Source organism: Canis lupus, chromosome 12 (assembly GCF_011100685.1).
Source record: "Canis lupus familiaris isolate Mischka breed German Shepherd chromosome 12, alternate assembly UU_Cfam_GSD_1.0, whole genome shotgun sequence".
In the NCBI taxonomy this organism is placed as follows: domain Eukaryota; kingdom Metazoa; phylum Chordata; class Mammalia; order Carnivora; family Canidae; genus Canis; species Canis lupus.
Window position 1 is genome coordinate 20,689,406 of NC_049233.1, and position 27,631 is coordinate 20,717,036.

Here is a 27,631-nt window from a genome sequence, read left to right on the forward strand (position 1 = left end):
GAAAAGGGGGCCATTGGGGTAGAAGTGTCAGTGGAGCTAAAAAAAGTAATTTGGCTGGTAAATAAGTTAAAACTTCAAAAAGTAAAACATAAATAAATAAATAAATAAATAAAACTTCAAAAAGTACAGTAAAGCTATCTTATAGAGCAGAATGCAGAATTGACATGGATCTCAAAGTGTACTGTATACGCCTTCGCCTTCAGGAGGACTTAAGAACTATTTCTTGCTTTTAGAAGTAGCTTCGGCTATTTCTCAAGCTATAGATGTTGATATTATGTCCTCCCTGAGGGACTCCTGAGAGTATCTGCCTTGAGAAGCCTTGGTGCTGAACAACTGCAGCAAATAACACAGAGTTTAATTTCAGTAGATTGCTGTGGCAGGAGTGTGGAGAATGAATTGGGATAGTGGGAAGGAGAGAGAGACCTATTAAATATCCGTGTGCATTAAAGTAGCACCATGAATTTGAAGATAATGGTTAAGAAAAGGTGAGATACGAAGGAGGTGGAAGGTAACAGATTTTCTGATCATGTCACAGGGAGTAAGGGGAAGGAAGAGGAAAAAGTCTAGAATGATGCATCTTCCCCCCCGCCCACACACATTTCCTTTACCACCCTCCTTGTCTATTTTTCACAACACTTACTGTCATCTAATATACCATGTATTTTTTATGTATTTTGTAATCTGTCTGTAGATTTAATAGAACATAAATTCCATGAGATTAGCAATTTTCATATTTTAAAAAAATATGTTTTTGTATATCCTGCTCTTAGAATAATGCTTAGCCCAGAGTAGGTATTCAGAGAATATGTGTTGGAAAAATGATTAAATGAATGAACAATGGTTGGTTGGTTTCTGTTCCCTTAAGGGTGGAGAAGGACAGGGTTTGAGGAAAATAATGAGTTGATTTGTTTTTCATTCCTACAAGCCATTAAACTGGAAATGTCTACTAGACAGTAGAATAAGCCAGTGAGGACTCAGAAAACAGGACTGAGCTGAAGCCAATTGGCAGCAAAAGGATGAGTTTATCTAGAGAACGTATGTAAAGTAAGAGAAGCAAGTTAAGAACAGCTGGGCACCACAAGAGTCAGAGAAGTCACTTACAAATAAGACTAACAGTACATGTTCAATTTCACCTTTCTAATTCTGACTTAACACAGACATTATTTAGTTTACTGTGGGTAAGAAGTCGTATTTTCCCATCTGCTGAAGGTTATTGTTCTTTATTCATTTTTTCTAACCCATCTTTTTTGCAAGAATTCACTGTACTCAAACTAGATAGGACAAGTATTATTCAACATTATTCAACTTTGTTGATAAACCAAACATTTATCACCATTCCCTTGTTTCTAAGGAGTTGAACCATATCAAATTGCTGATATTTTGTTGTATTTTTCTAACCTACAAAAATGGCAACTTCGTAAGTCAAACCTAATAAAATAGGGGTAATATTATTTCTAGCAGTCTTGTTTACCTGAATGAGAAGCTAAAGCAGTATCATAAAACTCTATGTTTACACAGGCTTGTGGAGAAATAAAAAGGCCTGTTATAATAATTCTGCCATTTTATGACAGGTACCTTTAGGTCATTTTATTCCTGAAAGGTTTTTATGTCAACACTCCAGAGAGAGGGAAGCAATTGGCTTACATTCAGCCTTAGCTATAAATGACTGGTGTCAGAGACCATATTCTAACAGCAAAGTGGTTTGTCAATTTTGTACATCTTTTCAAAGAACCAGATCCTAGTTTGGTTAATCTTTTCTAGTGTTTTTCTGTTCTTTATTTCATTTATTTCTGTCCTACTCTTTATTATTTCCTTTCTCCTGCTAACTCTGGGCTCAGTTTGCTCTTCTTTTTCTAGTTCCTGATGGCAGAGAGTGAGGTTGTTCATTTGGAATCTTCGTTGTCTCTTAATATAGGTGTTAATTGCTATGAACTCTCCTCTTAGAAGGGAGTTTTACTGCGTCCTACAAGTTCTAGTATGCTGTGTTTCCATTTTCATTTGTCTCAAGAAACTATTATTTCTCCTTTAATTTCTTCTTTGATCCATTAGTTGTTCAGGAGAGCGCGGTTCAATTTCCATGTGTTCCTGAATTTTCCAGTTTTCCTCTTGTTGTTGATGTCTAGTTTCACGCCATTGTGGTATGAGAAGATACTTGGGATGATTTCAGTCTTCTTAAATTTGCTAAGACTCATTCGGAGGCCTGACATGTGGTCTATCCTAGAAGATGTTCCATGTACACTTGAGAAGAATGTGTATTCTTGGACAGAAGGTTCTATATATGACTATTATGTCTCTTTGGTCTATAGTATTGTTCAAATCCACTGTTTCCTTATTGATTTTCTGTCTGGACGATCTACACATTGTTGAAAGTGGCCTATTATTAAAGTACCCAACTATTATTGTATTACTGCTAATTTCTTATTTTAAAACTCTGTTACTTTTTGCCTTATATATTTAGGTGCTCTGATGTGCATAAATATTTACATTTGTCATATCTTCTTGTTGTATTGACCCCCTTTATCATTACATAATGACCTCCTTTCTTTTTTTACCATTTTTAGTTCCAAGTCCATTCTGACTGATATATGTAGCTATTTTGTCATTATTGACATTCACCTGGAATGTCTTTTCTCATCCTTGTACTCTCAGTCTATGTGTGTCTTTAAGGCTAAAGTAGGTCTATTGCAGGCAGCATATTATTAGATCTTGTTTTTTGTTTTTGTTTTACCCATTTAGTCATTCTCTGTCTCTTAACTGGAGAATTTTTCCCCTCTGTGTTAAAGTAGCTATTGAGAAGTTAACGGCTTACTATTGTCATTTTGTTCATTGTTTTCAAGCTGTTTTATCACCCCATTGTTCCTTGTTTTTTATCCTGCTCTGTGTTTTTGTGCTTTGATGTCTTTGGTATCGCATGTTTTGACTTCTTTATTGTATTCTTTTGTGGAATGACATGATGGCAGGATTTTCCCTTATGGTTACCATGAGGATTACATAAACTGATAAATTATACATCTTAAACTGATAACCAATAGAATTCCTTTTTTTTTTTAAGACAGTAGAATCCTTAAACTTTACACTTGTACTTTTACTTTTCTTCCCCTTCACATTTTAGGTTATCATTGTTACAATTCACATATTTTTTTAATGTTGTGCTACTGATAACAGATTGTTGTAGTTATGGTTATTTTGGCTACATCTGTTTTTAGTTTTTAACTTTTAAGCTAGAGATTTAAGTGAATTATGCATCACTATGATTATATTGCAGAATCTAACTATGACTATATGTTTATCATTATCAGTGAGATTTACACTATCTTTTCATGTTTTTTTTTTTCTTTTCATGTTTTTATGATGTTAGTGTTCTTTTACTTTCACTGGAAGAAATCCCCTGAGGGTTCTTTTGTAAGGCAATTCTGGTAGTAATGAATCCCTCAGCTTTAGATTGTTCAGAAAAGTCTTTATCCCTCCTTCATTTCCAAAGAACAGCTTTGACAGGTACAGAATTTTGGGCTGACAGTTATTTTCTTTCAATATTTCAGATACAACATCTCATTCTCTTCTGGCTCAAAAAATTTATTTTTTTAAAAATATTTTATTTATTCATGAGAGACACAGAGAGAGAGAGAAAGAGAGAGGGAGACAGACAGAGAGAGGGAGAGGCAGAGACACAGGCAGAGGGAGAAGCAGGCTCCATGCAGGGGGCCTGATGTGGGACTTGATTCCAGATCTCCAGGATCAGGCCCTGGGCCAAAGGTGGCGCTAAACCTCTTGAGGCACCCGGGCTGCCCTGGCTCAAAAAATTTCTATTGAAAAATTCATCAATGGTCTTATGGGGGGTTCCCTCATATGTGACTTCTCTCTTTTTTCTTGCTGCCCTTAAAATTCTTTCTTTGACTTTTGACAATTTAATTATAATAAAATATAGTATAATTTAATTATAATGTAATAATATGTCTCAGTGTAGCCCTATTTGGATTCAGCCTATTGGGGTCTCCTGGGCCTCATGGATCTGGATGTCCATTTCTCTCCCCAGGTTTGGGAAGTTTCCAGCCATTGTTGCTTTAATATACTTTCTGTACCTTTCTCTTCCTCTTCTCTTTCTGGAATTCTTATGAATTTTGTTTCATATTGTGTCCCAGAATTCATTGTGTCCCACCAAAAATTCCCATAGGCTTTCTTCACTCTTTTTCATTCTTTTTTCTTTTTGCTCCTCTGATAGGGTAATTTCCAGTGTCTCATTCTCCAGGTCACTGATTCTTCGGCATGGTCAAATCTCCTCTTGAAACTCCTTATTGAATTCTTCAGTTCAGTTATTGTATTTTTCAACTTTGGAATCTCTAAGGTTTGGTGGAGTTTTGGGTGGGTTTGTTTTGTTTTTGTTTTTTGATGGTTGCTATTTCCTTGTTAAACTTCTCATTTTTTCATGCATTGTTTTCTTAATTTCATTTAGTTGTCTGCTTTCTTGCCATTCACTCAGCTTTCTAAAGAGGATTATTCTGAATTCTTCATCTGACGGTTCATAGATTTCCAATTTCTTTAGGTAAGTTATTGAAGTTTATTAGTTTCCTTTGGTGGTATCATATTTACTTGATTTTGTGATCCTTGATTCCTTACATTGGTACCTGTGTTTTTCAATAATGGGACTCCTCTTTCACTTTACAGATTTACTTTGGGAGAGACAGTTCTTCACTAGTCAACTCAATTTGGGTTTCTGGGTGTGTCTGCTATAATAATGTCTCTGAATAGAAGAGGCCTACTATTATGGTCTATTTTTGGGTGAGGCAACTGTTCAAGCTCTGAGAATGGGGGAGGGGGAGTATGCTACTGGATGAGAACAGTTGGATGGGACTGCTGACTTGGTTCCCTATCCAAGTGAGGCTCTAGTATAGGCCCCACAGTGCCTGAATTCTCTGGTGAGTCTTGCTAGATGGTCAGGACTGGGGACTATATTCAGTAATACATGGGGCTATGAATTAACTTCCTTGTCTTAGCAGGGTAGCAGGACAGAACCCAAGTCTTATATAGCTCATTGTTTGGGGACCCACATCAGGCCAGAGTTTGCACTGAATTTTGTCTTCGGGTGGGGCCATTGGTTTTGCCCTGCAGATGAAGAAAGCCATGGGCTGTGCTCTGTTCAAGTGTCACGGTATATGGGGCTGTTGAATGGGCTATACAGCTTCCCATGTGCTCTGGTTAGGTTCTGTGGCTGGACACGTTGAAGTCTGTATTCAGTGATGAGCAGGGCTGTGAATCAGATTTCCTGCCTGGATGCAGCAGGAGAAGCAGTAAAGTTGGTAAAGCTCTTCATTTATTTTCTTAATTAAGAAAGAAATTAAGCCTACCCTTACCCCAGTTCCCTGACTGAACAGGGCCACTGGCTTTGCTCCCCAAACTGTAGGCTCTGACTGATTCTAGGCTTGAGTACTGCTGGGCTACATGGCTTTTAGGTGTTTTTGCTAGCCCTTCTAATCAGATGGGGCCAAAAGACACTCTCTACAGCAATAGGGCCATATCTCAGCTTCCTTGCTTGGTGGGAAGGGAATGGGTGCTCCTGGCTACTCCCAATTTCCCAAACAGGCTCTTAGATTGGGAGGAGCCAGAAGCTACCTTCAGCTGTGGCTGTGAATCACTCCCCCTGCCTATGCATAGGATGGGAACACTCTGCACCCCATACCGGCTTTGCTCCGTGGGGGATCTCCTCTGCTCAGTCACCTCTTAGCTTAAGTGCTGCTGGGACACAGCTTCCAGGACTTGTCGCCAGCCCTTCTGGTCAGATGAGGCTGAGAGACATTCCACAGCAGGTGAGGCTGCTGGTTGGGATTATTACTTGGGCATTGCAAGTATGAATTCGGTCAGCTGAGATCTGCGTGCTGCTTGTTGCAAGGCCCCCCTCCTCCCCGTCACGGTCAGATCCCCCGTAGCTGCAGATTCCCCCGCACAACCCCTGGTGAGAGATCAGGGAGGGGCTCTTACAAAATGACCCACATGCTGGAGGGAGGCCAGTTGTCCCCCTGGGGGGCTCTTTTCCCACTGGAGGAACCAGAGGCTCAGGGGAGACCTCTCTGTGTGGCACTACACTGTCTTGGGGGAGGGGCAATGCAGTCAACATGTAGTCACTTCTTACCTTTTAATGTAGAAGCTCTTGGTCTCCTTGGGGCAGGAGGCGCTTCCGCCTCAACTGCTTTTTCTAGGATTCGCGGTGGTGTCTCATTTATGAATAGTTGCTGGTTGTTCTGGTGAGAGGTCATGAAGTTAGAAACAACCTATGCTCCCATCTTGGTGATATCACTGCTCAACAGCAGAGTTTTATTTTTGTTGATTTGTTTCTGGTTGAACCAACTGAGACTTTATTTATTTCATTTAGATTTTAAGTAATCTCTGCACCCAACCTCGGACCCTAACTTACAACCCCAAGATCAAAAGTCCCAAGCTATACTGACTTGAACCAAGTGAAACTTTATTTTGTTTTATTTTATTATCTTATTTTATTTTGATTTGATTTTTTAAAAATATTTTATTTATGTATTCATGAGAGACACAGAGAGAGAGAGAGAGAGAGAGAGAGAGAGGCAGAGACATAGAGACATAGGCAGAGGGAAAAGCAGGAAGCCTGATATGGAACTCAATCCCAGGACTCTGGGATAATGCCCGGAGCCATAGGCAGATGCTCAACCACGGAGCTACCCAGGCGTCCCTTGATTTTATTTTTAAGTAATCTCTACACCCAGCCTGGGGCTTCAACTTACAAGTCTGAGATCAAGAGCTGCATGCTCTACTAACTTGAGCCAGCCAGACACCCCAAGGCTTAATTTTAGAAAAGACACCTGCATGTGTTTTAGTTGAGGCATGAGCAAGAGGGAGTACTAAGGGCAGCAGACTCCCCCGAAGGGTAGGCTGAGGACTGGGGCTGAGCCCTAGGTGGGTCTTCTGTTCCCACTGCTCCCCTGCACAGCTTCTTCCCCCAAAGTCTATGGCAGGCACAGGATGGGGAAGCTGGGAGGGACCACAGCGGCTGTTCCTTTAGCACATTGGACGACTCAGACACCAGCCTCCTGTCACAGGTCTTCATCTTCTTCACCAAACATGGCCTTGGTGGAAATGGCACTGCCAAAGGAGCTGGAGCCCCCACCACAGGCGAAGCTGGCCTAGAAGGGGCTCAGGTTGTAGCTGAGGCCAGGCCCAGCACCGGAGTAGCTGCTGGTGAGTTTGGTATGAATATTCACCTTCTGCATCCCACACTCCAGCTGGCTCTCCCCAGCCTCCAGCAGCTTGGGTGGGTGGTGATCTCTCCGGCCAGGACCAGCCTGACATTCCTGAGCTGCCGGTGCTCATGCAGCTGCTGCCCCATGTCCTGCTCTGCTCGCTGCAGGGCAGCCTCCAGCTCAGCCAGGTGGCGTCCGCGGAGAGGACAGCGGAGGTGTCAGAGACCAGCGGCCTGAGGAAGCCCATCTCTCCGGCCAGGACCACCAGGCAGGACTCCAGCTCTGCCTTATTCATGTAAACTTCACCCACAGCCTTCCTGCTGAGAACAGATGCGTTCTCCATCTCTGCACGCTCCTGTCTCTTCCTGCTTATCCTTTGGTCCCCGCCAGCCCCTGCACACTGCCTCACTCCACCTGGAGCTCCAGCTGCTCCTGGCTGTGTCCAGCTGTGGTCCAAAGTCGTTGGTGAAGCTCTCCAATGTGTTGTCCGTGTCGCTCTGAACCATTTTCTGCTGCTGCGGGAGGCTCCACTTGGTCTCCAGAATCTTGTTCTGCTGCTCCAGTGTCTATACCTTGTCCATAAAGGACGCAGACCTGTTGAGAAGGGTTTTGACCCCTTGAGTACCCATGGCCTGGATGTTGGGGTCCACCTCCAGCTTTAGGGGACTCAGCAGGCTCTCATTCACTAGGACAGCTGTTGTGCCCTCCATAGACCCGCTGTAGCCTTCAACCACACTCCTGCTGGTGTCCAAGCCACCCTGGAAGCTGCTGCTGCTGCCCACCTGGGAGAAGGCAGAGGAACTGACATATGTGCCAGGCGCACTCATGTAGGAGCTGCTATTGAAGATCCTAGGCCAGAGGTAGACACCTCGTAGGACTTCTGGGTCACCCTGATGGGCATTGGGGGGGGGGAGGCTGGAGTGGAGGCAAGAAGGCTGAACCAGATAGAGATTCAAGGAGGCGAGAAGCTGCTTCTAAGTGGGAGAACTCAACAGCAGATTTTATTAGCAGGAAGGATGGTGAGAGCCCAAATCTGTAGGCCCTCTGAAGGAGCAGGCTGGGCACAGGATTCCAAAAAGATAAATGCCATTGAGTTCACAGTCAGGGCAGCAGTGTTCTAATGTGACAGATTCAGCAATACACCTTTGGTAAACTGTGTTCCTAAAAAAGTCTTTCAAGGATCCAAAGAATGTTTGGGAAGTGAATTTCCCATGGAATCCTATATGTAATTCATGAAGTGATGAGTTTGGTTTGAAGGTTTATATTGTACACAGGAGTATGCTGTGAAAAGCTGAAAACATGGAAGGTAGGTATTAATCATGAGGCATGATGAAATCAGCAACAAGAAATTGTTTCCACCTGCTTTTTTCTTTTTATTATTTTAAAGATTTTATTCATTTATTCATGAGAGACACACACAGAGAGAGAGGCAGAGACACAGGCAGAGGGAGAAGCAGGGTCAGTGCAGGAAGCCTGATGTGGGACTCAATTTCAGGACTCCGGGATCACGGCTTGAGTCAAAGGCAGACGCTCAATAGCTGAGCCACCCAGGCATCCTGTCTTTTTCTTTTTTAAAACATTCCTAGTCACCTAACTTGCTAGATGCTAATTTTTTTTAAAAGCCTCCAAAAAAATAAAAATAACAATAAAAGTCTCCAGGTTGCAAGATAACTCTTTAAACTGCTGCTCTAAGCTTATGCTTCCAATTTCATAGCAGTACAACTATACCAACCATTAAGAAGTTATAAAATATCAAAATTTCACATTAGGAAATTCTGATGTTATCTTTTTGCTGTTGTTAAAGAGTTTATTTTTAAGTAATCTCTATATCCAATGTGGGGCTGGAATTTACAACCCTGAGATCAGGAGTCCCATGTTCTACCACCTGGGCCCACCAGGCACCCCACTGTTACCTTTTGATGGAAGAACAATGAGAGCAAAAACAGAACACTCAAATCATTTTTTCTTTCTTTAACTGTCACTTTATTTAGGGTAGAATTTCCTTACATAAAGTTAACGTTTTTAAACACCTTAGGACAAACTATTCAAAAAGCAATATTTTATTTCAGAAGGGGCTTGTGTCTGTGGTTTTCTGTCCGCCTCTATTTTCATCATTCTGAATATTTGCTTTTTAAATAAATATATTCTCAGTTGTTCCCTTGTAAGAATCAGGCGACTAAACTGCTATCAGTACTAAGATATCTGAGATCAGAAGACTGCTCGGGTCATTTCAAATTCACATTAGCACAGTGTCTATAAGAAACAGGTAATACAGATTAATGTGATGCTTGCCTCTAGTTTGTCTTCTTAATGGTTTCCATGAGAGGGTCCTCACAATAAGTTATATAAAATACAGTACTTTGGTTGGAAATTGTAAAAATCATTCTAAAAATTAAGCACATATATTAAACAAACGAGTTGCTACAGTATGCTTTAAATGATATAAAATAATTAGCATGTCAAACATTTTCTTATAAACATATTGCTTTTGGTCATACACTGAGCTGGATCATACAGCCTGCATTCTTTTTCTCCTACATGGCACAAAACGATGGCTTGATGGTAGGGAAACGCTACTTCATGAGAAAAGATGGTGTCCATGAGCTCCAGTAGTACCGGTCTTTGTACTTAGGCATTACCTTGAACGTGTTCAATTTTTGATAATGTCAGAAGATGATGCAGTGTCAATTTGTTAGATGGATACGGTCCTTTAGGCTATCTATAAGAGAGGGTTCTAAAAAACTGTTTGACAATCAATTTTCTTCCTACTTACTGAGCAATGCTTAGTGATTCATGGAATTTTACTGTAAGATGAACAATCACACCAGGAGTAGCTTTTATGCCCACGCAGCTTGGCTCGCAGTTGATACATGTACCCCAAGGCACACCGCTATCACTGGAGCCATCCCTGTACCATTTCCTGACATCCTGAAAAGCTTTCTGACCGGAAATGAGGTATAGTCATGGATAGATACAGTGAAACTCCTCATTCCTCTTGGTGTCTATAGTACATTTTATAATTCTCTATTAACTAAAAAATATATGCACCACGTAGCATTTGATTTTCACTTAACAAAAAAATGATCACAATTCCCTTCTATAGTAAACAGTGTGTATACACATTTGTCCTTTACCCATTACGGTGGGGAGTGGGGAGGGAGAACTTACTAGGATTTTGCTGGTTCTTTAGAATTTACATTGTTTTTTCAGTCTTCCAGTTTTCTCAACTGCACATCAGCTTCTCAACTTTCACATGGATAAATGTGTTTAGCTTCCTAAGGGAAGTCGTTTGCTCATAAATAAAGCAAAAAGTAAGAGGACAAAAACAGAAATATCTTCTAAATTTGGGCCCACAAAAATATTATGCAAACAATTTTATAATGTGTAATAACCATGTGATTAGATTTCTCAATTTAAAAAAAAATCATGACCTTAACACGAGCTAGAGTGCCAAGAATATGGTATTCACAATCCATTTGCTTCTCTAAGAGGTATTTACAATTTAAAACCAGCTTTCCAGCAAGCTGGGTAAGGTTACAGATTAACTTACTTTTTATACATAATACAGAAAGGGAAAATAAATATTACTTGCAGTAAAGGACTCATCTCTGAAAACACATTTTCTGTTGCTTTAGATAATGAGTTGAGGATATAATACAGAAGTGAACTCAGCTTCAAGTTGTGCTTACATTTACATATTTGTTTTCTGAAGCTTTGCTGCCAGTTTGTTAACAGAAAATATTACCTATCAAATCCACATCCATTAGGTGCTTCTCTCATGCCTCTCGGGATCATAGTGCTTGCTCAAGTACATTTTTGAACCAGATTCTCCAAAGCAAAAATTACTCCCTGATTTAGATTAGGGCTCTTTGGGAGCCAAGGCAATTTGTTCTGGCTGCAACACATTACTAATACCTCCAACCAATCATGTGCCAACTTATTGGGTTGAATCTTATCAAAGTGCCAATGTTCACTTTAATATATCATTTTAACCTCCAGAAATGACAGACAATTTCATATGGCTCAACTTGCTTATACCCTGGCACCCAGAACCAAAAGAGAGTAGCTTGGGGCCTGGGAGAATGTGAGTCAATACACTATGGAGTTTGTCTCGTGTTCATTGGCCGAGACCTTCACTCTTGCCTTCCAGGTAACCACAGGTGGAGGCAGACATGCCCTACAGAGACAAAAAGTGGACCTTTTGTCTTTTTCTGACTCCAAACTAGCTTTGTCGTTTTTAAAATTGCTGTAAACATGCCTCTCAATGGAACAGCCTCTGTCCAACAAATAAGAGTTCCCACTGTGTGAAGAAACTACAGTTGTTAAGAGTTCAAATGTGGCACACTATAGACACTAACATCATGGTAGCTATGACTTCCCAGATAAGTGGAACCTCTACCATAAATTTTTTCTGCTCCCCAAAATGCCCTGAGAATTTGGCTAGGGCAGATTATTCATTGTCTGTTCCTAGCCAGGCCTGGAGAACTGAGCTGAATGCAAAATTCAATCAGTTATTACAATAAAGAAAATCTTCTGCTGCTTTGACACTCAGCTTTTTGGTCATGTATCTTGGTTGGGATGTAAGTTTAACGGACTGTGTTGACCTTTCTGTTCAAAACCTGTTGACTTGAAAAGCTTCCCTTTTGTGGGTACTTACATAGTTTGATTTCAAAAATGGAAGGAAAAAATGGGAGAAAATAGGATGCGATGGCATAGCTGATAAAATGGTTCATTTGCATATCTCCAACCACCAAAAAGGGTTGTCGTCAAAATTTCAAAAAATATTTAGAGTTCTTTCATCTGGGAGACTGATTGCATAATAGTACTTTTAGAACAGCACAGTGGTATCAAAAAAAATCAAACCAGGATCATAATATTGAGAAAAGCAGAAGTTCATTTATCTAGTGCTGAGCTTAGTCCAAGAAAGCCTGAAGTACCAGTGTGCCACATTTAAAATTTAACCACTTCACAAATACCTGCACGCATTGAGTAAATAACCTTCTATCACATAGCCTTCAATTGCACCCCTGCTGCAATACTGCATCAATATTATTACATTTTTAAAAATCTGTATAAAATACTATCTGGAACCCCAAAGGAAAATCAATTAATTTTTAAAAAGTTCATTACAAAGTTGACCGTATAAAATGCTAAAACATAATCCATATATACAAAATGCTGCTGTTTAAGAAAATAATGGGACCCAGTTTTAGAATAAAATAATTTTGTACAAAAAAAGGGTATTGCATTCAAATCAATATTTAAAAAAAATTTTTTTAAAGAATATTGAAATGTCTTAGTTCAGAAGAATAACTATATAAAGTGTCTGCTTTTATACCCTTCACAAGTTTTCTGCCGGCAGAACACCAACTGGCAGAGGGACCGTGTCTTGCTATTCCCTGCGCCCAGAAGCTTTGTGCCGGTCATCGCCGAGAAGCGTACTTAGAAGCCCAGTCCGTCCCGCCGTGCACTGGCTGGGCAGCTGGAGGCCGTGGCATCAACCCAGGAGTGCTTCTAGGCTGGGTGTGGAAAAAAGGTCGCCCGGGGTGAGGTCTCACAGCCTTCAGGGAAGAATAGCCTGCAGTTAAAGAGGAAGGTGGGTCTGATTGATATGGGACTCCTGCAAACAAAGCAAATCAATGCATCTGGGCGACAAAAATACCAGAAAACGAGAGTTCAGGAGAAGCCCTGGTGGGATACTCATAGTCTTCCCTTCCATTTTATAGTGTCAGGTCAAAAATACTGGTGTCATTGCTGATGCCTCTTTTTTCACAGCCCACTTGTCACTGGTCAGCAAATGCTACTGGCTCTACCTCCCCAACATACTCAGAATCTGGCCCCGCTCAGCTCTTAGCACCCTGGCCCATTCTTCCCTGCCTGGGTAATTCTAGTTGGTTTCCCTGCTTCCGATCTTGTGACAACCAGCACTTGAGTGAGGCTGCAAGATAGAAGTCAAATCACCTCACGCCTCTGCTTGACACCCTCCAGTGGCTCCTATGTCGCTCACGGTCAGTGATGGCAAGCTTACAGTGGCCTGCAGGGCCTCATAGACCCCTGCCTCCTGTCACCTCTCTCTCCTGCCCACTCCCCTCCCATCACTCACACCACCCCTGCCATCTGCCTCCCTGCTTTTCCGGGAATATGGCTGCCTATCCTGCCTCCAGGCCCATGCACTAGGAATCCTGTGCTGAGGACAGTCTCAGCCACACCACATGGCTAGCCCTCTCGCCTCCTTCACACTTTCACTCAACATCTCCTTGGTGGTTAGGTCTTCTCTGGCCACCTTCTTTAAAATACACACTCCGACCCCTACATTGCCTATATCCTGCCTACTTAATTCTCCTTAGCACTGGTGAGCGTTTGATTCGGCTTACTTATTTTGTGCAGAGTGTAAGTTCATGGGACAGGGAGTCTTGTCTTTCTCCTTCACTGGTGGGTCTTCAGCCTACAACATGCCTGGCACAAAATTGTTATTCGATAACCGTTTGATGAACTGATCCATGAATAATCCAAAATAGAACTCACCAGGGGAAGGATCTGGAATAGGTGCCAAGTGTACTCTCTGCATAGCAGAACCCACTTCTTTTTTCAGAAAGGATGGGATATAGTTTCCAGTCAGTCCACTAGAACTTGTAGAACCGGAACCAACTGATTCACAAAAGCAAAAGCTCGTTACTACAAAGACATGTGCACGTAACACCAACATAGTTACACAGGTGCAGAACAATAAAGAATTAGGTTTTTACTTTTAGGGGGGAAATACAATAAAAACAGTGAAATGCGAGCAGAGCATTCTTACACACCACACTGTCGGAAAGACAGGGAAGAGGGACAGCAGACAGTGCCGCTCCCGCAGCCTGACCTGAACAGAGTCTGGAGGGTTGCCTGGTTCCAGAAAAGGGAAATCTGCGGTCTTCTTTCTTTTTCGGAATCAAAGGTTTAGCCTGTTCTGAAATTCACTTTTTCCACTTCATAACAGAGAACAGTTATCCTTCCATATCAGTATATACAAATTCTAGAATATGGCTAAACCATAGTTCACTGGACCATTCTCTTACTGAACAGCACACAGGTGACCTTAATTATTTAGCTATTACAAGTAATCCTACACTAAATGCTCTTGCCTCTCATCAGAACAATTAATAACTTCTACTAAATATATTCACTTTTTATGACACTTTCATATTGAGAGTGCTTAAAGGCCCGGAACTGTATGCTACTCATCCTAGTATTCTGGGAGGTTAATGGGATGCCTTATATGTAGCAGTAATCAATACATTCTGGATGGATGAATGGATATCTCTAAACCTTATTAAGACTTAAGGTACACACGGAATGATGAAAGATGTTATTATGGGCCATTATACAAATGGAAGATACATCTGGTGGGAAAAGAGGGAATGTGTGGCAGAGCTATTGTATGTCTTCACAACACAGTGCTCCTGGCAACTGCTTAAGGCATGGTGGCAAAGCATGTGTGAGGAGTTGTGTTGTGCTAGAGCACATTTTGTATTTTTGGTGAATAGATATGAAAAAAAATGCGAAGAGAATCTGAACACGTAAGTCACAAAAGGGGAAAAAATATAGTCAAGAAACACAAGAAAAGATGCTCAACCTCATTAGTAAACATGCAAGTTTAAACCACAATAAGATGCCATCTCACACCTATCAGACCGGCACACATTTTGCAATCTTGACAGTACCAAGTGGCATCAAGGATGCAGCACAACTCCCAGACCCTGCTGGAGAGCAATTTGGCAACATCTGTAAAGTCAAAGATGAGCACACCCTTTAACCTGTTAACATTATACCCAGAGAAACCTTCACATGGGTGCACAACAATAGGTTCGTCTCAGCACCCTTTCTCATGGCAAAGATTGTTCACAAATTACACGCTCATCGAGAAAGGAAGAATAAATAAATTATGGTCCAGTAAAACTAATAGATTATGATACAGTATATATATTATATATGTATATACTTATGTTATACAATATTTATTATGTGTGTCTTACATATATGTTTAATTGCTACAGTATAATATAATTACTAAAATGAGTGGAGATCCAGAATTATGTTCATATTAATTTTTGAACATGCAAAAATATACTAAGTGGTTCATGAATCTTTTAAGAATGCAGAGAAATAATAAGCACCCAAATCAGGTGATGGTCAGGGGAAGGAAAGGGGAAGAGAGAAAAGGTAGGAAGGCCTAAACAGTGGACTTCATGTATATTTGCAAAGTTTGACTCCTTGAGCTGGTGGCAGGTACCTGTCTGGGGAGAGTGATGTGGAAAACTGGTCTACTGGGAATGGGGTTAGCCCACCTGGAAGGCTTATGAAATTCATTTACTCATTTTTAAAAAAGTGAGGATGAGGGAAAAAAAGTGAGGCGCTTTTTTTTTGGCACTCTATCTATCATTGTGCCTTCTGAGCTGTCCACCTACAAACTGGAGGGGGTTTTTCGGATGCTCTGGGGCTAAAGCTGGGTCATCAGAGGAGGGGGTGAGCTGGATGGAGCAAGGCATTTTACAATGCTCCACTAGGATGGAGCTAGGTTGGAGGTCCAGTAGGGCAGGGTCTCGGAAGTCAGAGGTGCCCGATGCCCTGGCTACTCCTGAGGGCAGACCCTGGAGTCGCTGGCTGAGTACCCAGGGCCTGCTGCCCAGAAAGAGACAGGAGCATAGGCCTGATAAAGGGGCCCTGGGCTTCCCCCCTAGAAAACCCTCTTGTCTCTTCTCTCTGGACCCACCCTGCAGCATCCAGAGAATTTGCCTCTTGTCATTTAGGGGTTAATGATCATTACCCACCTGAATTTATTTTGCTGATTACCGATACTGTTCCTGAAGATTTCCCAGACAAACCAGAACTAGACCACGGGTTAGATGGAATAAAATCCTTGCCTGGATTTGGAAGGATGCCGTTTCTTATATTTATTCCTAATAGGGAAGACAGGAGTTTCAAATGCAAAAGACATATTTCATCTTGTACCAGATTTTAGTGGTAAGCTCATCACAGAACCCTATTCATCCAAGCTTCCTACAGCTCGACAGAGCAAAAACTGGCTGTGATGTTGTCTGATAGACAGCAGAGGAAAGCTTGCGTCCTGGGGTTGAGTATGCTGTCTCACTGGTGGGCAGCCCGAGAGAGGTCTCTTGACCTTCTCCCAACAGGTCTGCCTCACGTCTTCTGTCTTGGCCCCTCTGGTGGTATCCTGGGCGTCAGTGTTCCTGGACACTCCTACCTGTATCCCTTCATGGGTCACTGCCTGTCTGTCACCTTCCCAAAGTCCTCTCCATCCCCCTTCTACCAGCCAGCTCTGCAGGCCCCTGCTCTCCTCTCTGCATCCTGTCCCCCAGATCCATCCTCTCACCTGACCTGGACCATGAGCGCCATTAAGTGCTGGTGACTTGGGTCTGCACTGGTGACCCTTGCTGACTCCCTCACGCCCAAGGCTGCCTGGATCTTTATCAATCACCTTGACCTGGAGCCAAACTACCCACGTGACTGCCCACTTGCCTATTTATGTCAGGCACTGCAGCTATTTTTCAGAACTGAAAGACTGAATTCATCTTTTATCCTCCTTCTGCTCCTAGAGCCGAAAAGAAATAACTAATTCCCTCCCTGTTCCCTTTCACTTGTGGTGGCTGTAGTTCGAATCTCTGCCCCTGACACCTGGACCACTGCTGTGCTCTGTCACTTGCTCTCTCTTTTTCTTGGTCATCCCAGGAGGCCCGTCAAGGGCGAGGAGTCAATATACCAGCAGGGCCTGCTGCTCCCACCTCATGTGTCCTGGGGCCCCAGCCCCAGCCTAAGCCACCACTCCCTTACCGGCTACGAGAGCTACAGCCTGCCTTCATCCACTCATCACACAGATGGGACATGAACCCAGCACACTCTCCAATTAAAGCCTTTGAAACAGCTTCCTGCTGCCTATGAAATAAATTCCAAATTTCTTAGAAGACTCCCAAAGAGGGCTCTAGTACATCTATCACTCTCTTACCACACTCTGGCTACTCTGGCCCCACTGCCCTTCCCCTCACAAACCAAGCCCTTTCCTGCCTCCTAGGCCTCTCCATTTGCTGCTTCATCTGCCTGGTTTGTCCTGCTCATTTGTTCCTCCACATTTCTTGGTGGCCCAGACAGGAGTCACTTGCTCAGAGAGGCCCTTCCTGAGCACTCTATCTATCATTGTGTCTCCTTCCTGCCTTCTATCGCCCTTAACATCTCGTATCACCTGAGCTACTGGTTCCTATTTGTTTAGGGTCTGGCTCCCACCTCTAGACTATAAGCTGCAGGCTGCTGTACAAAGTCACTGCATAGACTGTAATAAAACTGCAGCCCGTGGTCCCACTTGGCTGCTGTGTTCCCCGTAATTTCCCTAGCACACATCAGATGCTCAGTACATATGTACTCACTGAATGAATTTGTGAACGGATGGTTGGCTCATCCTGTAAGCTTGGAATATGGAGGATGTGGAGAGAGGAGGCTTGTGCAACCATCAAGCTACAGCGTTTATACTTACCCCCTGCAATACTGCCAGGTGGTGTGACTGAGCTCCTACCCTGGTCTCCTCCTGAGAGCACACAGGACTGGCAATTTTTCCTAACCCTGCTCTGGAGCAGGGGCCTCAGGCATGCTGCCTGGCTCTTACCAGTTCCTCCCTCTCAGTAGGGGTGGGGAGCAGATATGGGGGCCCCTGGACCCAGTTTCCACTACAAAATGCTTTTATCTTAGACAACTATATAAAATAAAAATGTGAGGCCTGGGTTTCAGCAAGTATTTTTACGATGCTCCTGCTGGTTCTGAAGGTCTAGAAGGCCCTTGGCACTTGCCTTCCAAAACAGAATCTTTGTGAAAACGTGATTCCAGGGAAATGGTTTCTTATCAATGATGAAAGTAAAGGCAAGTATTTCTATTACCAGGCAAGTATCGTGAGTGCTTCAAGTAGTGCTGCTTGGCGGCAGATCTCAGGGTTGGTGTGTCTCGCCTCTGATAGGAGGTCTGGGTGGGGGCGCTATTGCCTGTACCCACAGGCTCAGAGGGCTTCAGGTCCAAGACACTCTCAAATCTGAATCAAGGGAATGTGACTCAGGTCAGCATGAGACTGAAAACATCATCAGAGAGGTACAGATTGTTCTACAAACCCCAGATCCGATCTGTTTACAGAGCTGAGGAGCATACTTGCCTGCAGAGAGTCTCTTCACTCTGTCTCTTCTTGTTTTTCAGGTCAATCCTGGTGAGGGATGGACTGAAATCCAAGTCATCCAAGTCAGCCCAGTCATCGGAATCCTTTGTTGACCGGGACACAAGACCCCACCTTCTCCTACTCTTCGGCTTGATCTCCCCATTTTTGGGTTCTAGGCCAGCTAGCATTTTCTGTGCATCCAAGAAGTGGGGGATAAAGCAATATTTGGCATTAATGAAGCTCACCCATGGGTAATCCCCATTCCAAACTTTCTTGGTGATGAAAAGTAGGATCGGGGGCATATCATTCCCAACATGCAACCATGGAAAATTCCTAGGCCTGTCTCTCACCTCTCCTGCACACATCATATCAGTTTGCATCCTATGGGGACACTCAGTTATATAAGATAATGATTTTTAAAAAGAATTTTTTTAAATAGATTTTTTTTTTTTTTTTTTTGAGGAGAGGGAGAGAAGAGAGGGAAGGGGTAGAGGCAGAGAGAGAGAGAGAGAGAGAGAGAGAAATAGTCGACTCCATGCTGAGTGCAGAGCCTGACACTGGGCTCGACCTCATGACCCCGAGTTCATGAGCTGAGCTGAAATCAAGAGTTGGGCGCTTAACTGACTGCACCACCCAGGTGCTCCTAAAAGGAAACTTAAGGTACCTCTCACATATAGGGAAGATAGCTAGGTTGTCATCCATCATTAACATGCTTTATTCTGTCATAAAGAGAAATGCAAGAGAAAACAGCTCAGATGTCAGTTATCCTGCTCTTTTACTGAAAACACTGCAAATATGCTTTCTTTGCCTTCTTAGTAGACCTCGATACTATTTAATTAAAGAATCAGCAACAACAGGAGATTTCCAAAAACATATTGCTTCCAAAGTTGTGGGTGGGGTACAGCAAATAGTCTAAAGGCACCACTCTTATAACCTCACATGGTATCTCACAGTGTTGGTTGGGAGCTGGCCCTCAGTGAATGAATACTAGTTGAGAGAAAAAATACTGCTTTGCATAAAGCTGTTAGAAAATCAGACTCTCTGACAGCATTACAAAGCTACCAGTAACTAGATGCCCTTGTCAGGTTATTATTGAATCTAACACTCATTGTTTTGAGCACCAATCCAAGCAGATGAGAAAGATCTGGCCTGGTCTGGTGGGAAAGAGAGGCATTATGATCTTCCTTTTATAGATGAAAAAACTGAGTCCAAAGGGATTAATAATAACAATGACTAATATTTATCAAATTTTAATGAAGGGTCAGCTACTATTTTAAATTCTTTCAAGTATTAACTCATTTAGTCCCCCAAAGAATTATTATCAGGGAGATGCAATTACTATCTCTATTTTTTTAAAAGATTTTATTTATTTATTTGGTAAGAGAGAAAGAGCGTGAAAGTGTATAAGCAGGCGGAGGAGGAGCAGAAGGAACAGGCTCCCTGCTGAGCAGGGAGCCTGACATGGGGCTCGATCCCAGGACTCTGGGATCAAGACCTGAGTGGAAGGCAGATACTCAACCAACAGAGCCACCCAGGTGCCCCTATTACCCTTATTGTTGAAAATCTTTCGCACAACAAGTGAGGTCAGAAGAGGAACAGGCAAGACTAGGCTCCCTAGCAAATCTTCACTCCTTACCGACTGAGGCTTCTTGGTATGGAGGGACGGGAAGAGCAATGGGCTTGGCTTGTCCTCTGGAAGATGGTTTGGGTGATCTGTCCTGGAAGCCTCTGCTTTGTAGGGGTATATGAGATGCTGAGGGGCCTGGCTGCCTTGATGTTGTCTCGATGAAATCCGCGGGTGTGGTTTGGTTGGGGGCTGGGCAGGGGGGACCGGCTTAATGTGAGGAGGCGGGCCTGCCTTCTCCAGGACATCTTTCTGTGCTTTTCCTGAATCCTGAAGGCTCTGTGTGGTGCTGCCCAGTGGATGCCCAATCTGGAAGTAAGGATATCGAAGAGCCTGGAATAACACATAGAGCTGCTTTACGAGAAAAGTCTAGCCAGGAAGGTTAATACCATCAGGCTAACTGAGCCACATTTCATGGGACTAGTTTACTACATTTTCTTAACCTAAACCAACTAGAAAACAGCACTGAATGTGTGATACTCTATGATTTTCCTGATCTAAAATATAAAATGTATACACTTAAAATTATTTGGATAAAGCAGCCAGTTACACTACTATTACCTTTGCTACTTCTGAAAAGTATTCTGGCTCAACACAGATGCTGGCTTTGTAATTTATTTGTTCTGCACTATTTGGGGGGGGGGCAGGGGTGGGCAGAGTGAGAGGGAGAGAGAGAATCTCAAGCCAACTGCCTGCTGAGCATAAGTCCAAAGTGGGGCTCGATCCCACAACCCTGAGATCACGACCTGAGCTGAAATCAAGAGTCTGACACATAACCGACTGAGCCAACCAGGTGTGTCTGCTATGTATTTTATTTTATTTTTATTTTTACTTTTTTGCTATGTGTTTTAAATGTAATGTTTCACCTTTATGAGCCAATTTCCTCAGTTCATAAAAAGTAAAAATATATAGAGAGACAGCCAAACACAATAATCCTGGAAGACTCTGAGAATCAAGTGTAAAATGAGCAGACATTTTACCCTAGGGATGCCAAGAATGTAATACATGATATAGATAAACCCTGCCTATAAACAACAACTGACAAACCTTGTTCGTTGTTCTGAACAATCCAGTTTTCCAGATAGTGAAGGAATAAATCTTAAAGTGCTAGGGTTTACAATTCTTTCTGAATTAGTCCCTGAATTTCCTAGCTTTTTTTTTTTTTTTTAAAGATTTTATTTATTTATTCATGAGGGACACAGAGAGAGAGAGAGAGAGGCAGAGACACAGGCAGAGGGAGAAGCAGGCCCCACGCAGGGGAGCCCGACGCGGGACCCGATCCCAGGTCTCCAGGATCAGGCCCCGGGTTGAAGGCGGTGCTAAACCGCTGAGCAACTTGGGCTGCCCCCTAGCTTTTTTTAAAAAGATTTTATTTATTCATGAGAGATCTAGAGAGAGAGAGAGAGAGAGAGAGAGACTGACAGACAGACAGACAGACACAGGCTGAGGGAGAAGCAGGAAGCAGGCTCCATGCAGGGAGCCTGATGTGGGACTTGATCCTGGGTCTCCGGAATCACACCCTGGACTGAAGGCGGCGGCGCTAAACCGCTGAGCCACCCATGCTGCCTTTTTTTTTTTTTTTAAAGATTTTATTTATTTACTTATGAGACACACACACACACACACACACACACACACACACACACAGGCAGAGAGAGAAGCAGGCTCCATGCAGGGAGCCGGATGCAGGACTCGATCCAGGACTCCAGGATCACACCCTGGAGGCACTCAACCCCTGAGCCACCCAGGCGTCCTGCCCCAGCCTTTTTGAATGGAAGTTACCAAACATAACCTTTCTTAATAACTCCAGGACATAGCTATGAACATCTATCATGATTATATGTAAGAGACTGATAACATGGAGACTCTGGAGGTTCTGGATCCTGGCGTCTACCTTGAAAAGTCTCTATAGCTCCAGGCATTTTTTGCAAACTGCTCTGGTGCCATTTTTAGCTTTTCTGACACATTCTTAAAAGTACACATCGTTCTCTTGGCTCCTTGCTACAGAATTTCTTCTTTTCATCTCTTGGGTACAACCTTTACAAAAATGTTCATCAGACAGCTTTTCTCTTGCCCTCAGAATTTTTGTGATTTTCATCCCCCAAAGTGCACTTCTGAGAGCTTTCCAATCCTGGCCACCCAAAGTCTTGTGGCACCAAATAGCTCTTTCTTCTCTGAGCCTTTGGAAAGCTACTTTTCTACAATTCCTTACCCCCCAATTATTGTCTCTCTGGTTATCCCAAATTCTAGCATCGCATCAGCCCTATCTTCAAGCGTCCCCATCACTTTTGTTTAGCCAAATCATTGTCTCTGATTAGAACTGGTACCTGTGTCATTCTGAGCTATTTAACTGCCAAGGAGGCCACCGAGAAGAATCTAGATACATTAGTGCAGAGGGAGGCCTGCAAGAGGCATGGGAGCGGCTGAAGCCACAGCATGACCACACCTCTTGGGGCGCATTTTATCATCTAAATCAAAGTGGATGGCAGGGGGAGGTGGCGGGTTGAGAAAACAGGTGGTATGAAGCAGGAGACCTATCATCTTTGTCACTGAACTGTAGTTAGCTGTACTAGTCTCTGGATGATTAGGGGAAATCGCTTAAACTTACTGGGATTCAGTACTCTCACTATAAAGTGAAAACAGTTAACACTGATTTCACAGAATCTTCATAGGGTTAAAATGGTAACTAACATATTTGCAAACTGTTAAGTGCTATAAAAAAGGATGGTTATCACCCTAACTCTATCTTATCTGTTGTTCTCTCTGTGTCATCTGTAAAATGAGTGAGCTGGATTTTACAAGATATTTTCTTTTTTTTAAAGATTGATTTTATTTATTTATTTATAAAAGCTTTCTTTTATTTATTTATTCATGAGAAATACACAGAGAGAGGCAGAGACATAGACAGAGAGAGAAGCAGGCTCCCTGAGGGGAGCCCGATGTGGGACTCGATCCTGGGACTCTGAGATCACACCCTGGGCCATAGGCAGACCCTCAACCGCCAAACCACCCAGGCACCCCTATTTATTTACTGAGAGGGAGCGAGAACAAGCCAGGGGAAATGACAGAGGGAAAAGCAGACTCCCTGCTGAGCAGGGAGCCCGAGTAGGGCTCAATTTCAGGCTCTTGGGATCATGACCCGATCCAAAGTCAGACGTTTAACCAACTGAGCCACCCAGGCACCCCTACAAGATAATTGCAAATTCCCTTTCAACAACCAGTACTGCCTTATAGGCAAATTGCTATGTAATCTTAACTCAGAATATATTTGAAAACATTCTCCAAAGACAGGTAGATCTATCTGCTTATTTTCATTTCTACATATGTGGTGATGGGAACTGTATGCCAATTTTCAAAGCAAGTATAGTGTTTAAACCTTTAACATATACAGTGAGTTTCAAACTATTTTATGTTTTTATATTTAATATACCATTAGTGGCATCTGATACTATTTTTCACCCATAATACCAAATAAAATACTTCTATGAGACAGGGATTATTCAGAACCTGAACTTCGTAAGAAATGCACCCAACAGAAGGAAATGGAAGAAAACCTGACTAGCTGTTGGCCGTTTCTTGGGATCCCACTGGAGCATGTCTCTCAGGAGTTGAATGGCTTCACTGCTGGCATTTGGAATCAGGGTCTTTAAGTTATTGGGTACGCATTGGGGCCAGCGGAAGTTCATCGCACTTGAAAGTTGGTAGCCTTCAGGCCAGTCAGTCTAAAAGAAGGAAGAGATAGAAAGTCTCGCTTAGCTAACTTGCTGTGATAGTTTATATTCCGGCCCATGTACCCATAATGGAAAAGCAATCATGTTGTTACCATGCTCATACTCACAGTGCAGCCCTGTGTGCGACAAAACACAGGGGATGCTAAGGGAGGCACTAGAAAGAACATGAAGTCTGGGGAACAGTGGAAAACACTGAATTTGCCACCAACTTGTTTTAAAACTATAACACGACATAGTTCAAATTAGTATTCTTCCAGTCGCGTCCCATGAGACAACAGTTTAAGAAACCACTAATGAGAAATTGTTCTGGGGGAACAAAATGAAAGAAGACATCTTGTTTCCCGTTAAATAAATTTGTGATACCCTACATATTACAATATCTTCATCTTGATAATTCAAAATAAACCTGCTGAGAAGTCCAGTAAAGAAAGCTATTCTACTAAAAAAAAAAAAAAAAAAAAAAAAAAAAACCAAAAAAAGAAAGCTATTCTACTCAGTCTCAAGCTCTCCACTGCTTCGTGCATCATACCACCAAATTCTGGAGGTAATGATGGAAAATGAAGAGCAAACAATCTTTAAGGTCCCTTCTAGTTCCAACACTTTTTGCAAAACACATTATCTACATTGCTTTTATCTTTTTTTAAGGTTAAGTGGCACTATGTATAGCTTATATTATTTATTCACTCAGATGGTTATTGAGTGCTTAGTGTGTTGGATATATAAAAACAATCCAGTATAAATCCTGCCCTTAAAGATGTTATTGTCCAAAAAGAGAAAATAAGACATTTATGTAAAAACACAATAATACAGAGAAAAAAAAATGATGAGGGTCACAAGGGAGGTACAAGTACAGGTATCCAGAGGACACAGGGAGTCCAGCAAGAGACTCTGAAAATCCTGAAGATGTAGCAGTAGCACTCCTGATTTATTCAAACGATGTAAAAATTTTTTGACGGTCTGGTTTGTACTAGCAATGGTGCTAGGACCTAGAAAAATAAATACAAATGAACACAAGCCTATGGTCCAGGGCACAGAGATGTACACGGATAATGATATTAGTAACACAGAACACGGCTGAAATGAAGAGGAGATTAGAATAGTATAGACGAGGTAAATTATTGAGAGGTTTTGGAAAAACAGTAGAATTACATCACGTGAGATGTTCACGTAAGTACGCAGAGTGTGCATGCACAGAGTAGGGAAGTGGGGCACCACCCAGGTTGCACCAAGCAGGTGCAGGTAGCACGTGGGCGATAAGTAGTGAGAGTGAAGAAAGCTCGGGTATGGGGACTCAACAAGTATTTTTAGCAGGGAGGACTGTACCAGGGCTAATGTTTAGCTGGAGGAATATGGCTGCAGAGAGAAAGATAAGCTGCAGGCAGGGCTTGAGGGCAGGTGGGCTGAGAAGATGCCCCAGACACAGGTGGGATGGTCAAGGCTGGCCTGTGCTGGCTGCAGCAGGGCTCCCAAGCCAGATCCCGGTAGCGAACTTCAACACGATTTGTGGCCAGCAGCTTGGATGAGGGGAAAGAGGGGATGGGAGAGAGAGAAGGTGGCACTGAAATTTAAATTTAGCCTCAATGCCAGGGCACTGGGATTCTGGTAGGAGTGCAGGCAGAAACAGGGTAATGGGGGAAGGGAGCTAGCTGGGGGTAAGCAAAACACTATCTGTGTCAGATGTTGAGGCCACAGGGACGGTGAGGGTGTTGGGAGAAAATCTCACAGGTAGTGTAAGCATGTGAATGCAGTTACAAGGAGGGATTTCATGTAGGAGGACTTCCGAATGGATGCAGGAGTCGTAGCCATGAGGATGGAGAAGCCTGGTGAGGGAGGTGAGGTGGCTGAGAGAAAAGCAAGAAGCCGTAATGCATGTACTTAAGAGCAGGAGGGATGAGGCCGCTAGGTCTGCAAAAAGGGCAGGGAGGGATCACCAAGGTGAAGAGAAAGACTGCAGGATGAGCTGGTGATCCCCAGGGCCAGGGGGGGACAGGGTACAGGAAAGGTAGTGGGGGAAGCTGCTGGTTTTAGCCCACAGGCTTTTGTTCCGTATCATCACCTTTTTGGGTGTCCCCAACAGCTGGCAAATTTTGAAGATGGTGTCAATTTCACTGGCCCCGGGAAAGAGTGGCCTGAGGGTGTACACTTCTGCCATGATGCAGCCCACCGCCCAGATGTCAATGGGGGAGCTGTAGTTGGTAGATCTCAGGAGCACTTCTGGGGCCCTGTACCTGGAGAGACAAAGACAAAGATGGACTGCTGGTTACTGTCTCTATGAGTTAAATGCAATACTACCACTAATTCTCAGGGAGAGACCTATATTTCTAATATTTCTAATATTTCTAGTGCAGTGTGGTAGGTGGACTCTGGACGGCTTGGCAAAGGCTGTGGCTGCTGTCAGAAAGTAGTGTTTCTCTACTTCACAGTATTTTCTACTGAGCATTTCTCTGCAGGACTCTTCTGTATAGCATCCTTGAGAAACATAGAGTGAGACTGAGGAAAAAGAAGAGAGAATAGAAGAAAGAAGCACATAAAACTTGTCTGTAGGCTACTTCTTGGTCATGGGCAACTGCTTAAATTCTTGGGGTCTGAAAGTTTCGACAATAGTCATTGGCTGGTTTTTAAACAGGTCTTTGGAGAATCTTCTACACAACTCTTTTAGGAAGCGGTCTTCAGCAAGGGCTGTATATAAAATATTATTTATAACATGGAAAAGCATAATGGGCCTCCTTTTTTTATATATATTTTTTATTTTTAAAAATTTTTTTAACTTTTTTATTTATTTATGATAGTCACACACACAGAGAGAGAGAGAGAGAGAGAGAGAGGCAGAGGGAGAAGCAGGCTCCATGCACCGGGAGCCCGATGTGGGATTCGATCCCGGCTCTCCAGGATCGTGCCCTGGGCCAAAGGCAGGCGCTAAACCGCTGCGCCACCCAGGGATCCCTATATATATTTTTTAAGTTTTTATTTATTTATGATAGTCACACACAGAGAGAGAGAGAGAGAGAGAGGCAGAGACACAGGCAGAGGGAGAAGCAGGCTCCATGCACCGGGAGCCCGACATGGGATTCGATCCCGAGTCTCCAGGATCGCGCCCTGGGCCAAAGGCAGGCGCCAAACCGCTGCGCCACCCTAGGGATCCCTGGGCCTCCTTTTAAAAAGATTTACCATATAAGCTTTTAAACCTGGTGAAATGTCAACAAAACTACAAATACGTGTTTCAAACTGCACTGCTTCTCTTAGTGAAAAGTTAATTATTTGTGACATTAATATTATTCTCAGTGTAATGGTATATTTTAAAAGAAGTGCGATTTGAGGAAAGAGGATTTACCATCTGGTAGATACATAGTCTGTGTATGGGGGTCTCGATCGGATTTCTCGGGCCAACCCAAAGTCTGCAATTTTCACAAGTTCTGGGCCCATGCAGAGGAGGTTCTCAGGCTTTAAGTCCCGATGGAAGAAGCCTGTAGAGAGTGGAGAAGGAATACAAGTTCATGTTTGCTTCTGCAATAACTCTTTACACTTGTATTTCTTTCTTTCTTTCTTTTTTTTTTTTTAAGATTTATTTATTTATTTGAGAGAGAGAGCAAGAGCATGCATAAGCAGGGGGGAGGGGCAGAGGGAGAGGGAGAAGCAGGCTCTCGGCTAAGCAGGGATCCCAGGAACCTGGGACCATGACCTGAGCCAAAGGCAGACGCTTAACTGACTGAGCCACCCTGTATTTTTTTCATAAATAGCTGTAAATTGAAAAGAACCCTGGAATGATACCAAAGGCTCCATGCACAGGACTTCTTTCATTTTCCACTGATGAATTCAAAATGTAAAACAATCCAAAAGCTGATCTTCATACTTTTCCAGGAGAGAAAACAGCTTTTAAAATATCAAA

The 27,631-nt window shown here is 42.9% G+C and overlaps 1 protein-coding gene and 1 pseudogene across 3 annotated transcripts in view; both read right to left on the reverse strand.

Annotated features, from left to right (window-relative positions):
* Positions 1–6,756: 6,756 nt before the first annotated feature.
* On the reverse strand, positions 6,757–8,556 carry LOC102156532 (annotated as a pseudogene).
* A 605-nt stretch (positions 8,557–9,161) lies between these two features.
* CILK1 (ciliogenesis associated kinase 1) overlaps positions 9,162–27,631 on the reverse strand; it is a 56,963-nt gene continuing 38,493 nt past the window's right edge. The window contains exons 6-15 of one of the 3 annotated variants that reach the window (XM_038554319.1): positions 27,077–27,209; positions 25,802–25,973; positions 23,569–23,736; positions 20,027–20,323; positions 18,391–18,581; positions 18,125–18,273; positions 16,013–16,141; positions 14,868–14,966; positions 13,728–13,850; positions 9,162–12,780 (exon numbers count right to left, since the gene is read on the reverse strand). In XM_038554319.1, the coding sequence (XP_038410247.1) occupies positions 12,626–12,780; positions 13,728–13,850; positions 14,868–14,966; positions 16,013–16,141; positions 18,125–18,273; positions 18,391–18,581; positions 20,027–20,323; positions 23,569–23,736; positions 25,802–25,973; positions 27,077–27,209 (1,616 nt within the window). In that variant the 3' untranslated portion in view covers positions 9,162–12,625. Of the gene's footprint in view, positions 12,781–13,727; positions 13,851–14,867; positions 14,967–16,012; positions 16,142–18,124; positions 18,274–18,390; positions 18,582–20,026; positions 20,348–23,568; positions 23,737–25,801; positions 25,974–27,076; positions 27,210–27,631 lie in introns of all 3 variants that reach the window. The other 2 variants (XM_038554318.1, XM_038554320.1) reach the window with 2 other exon arrangements.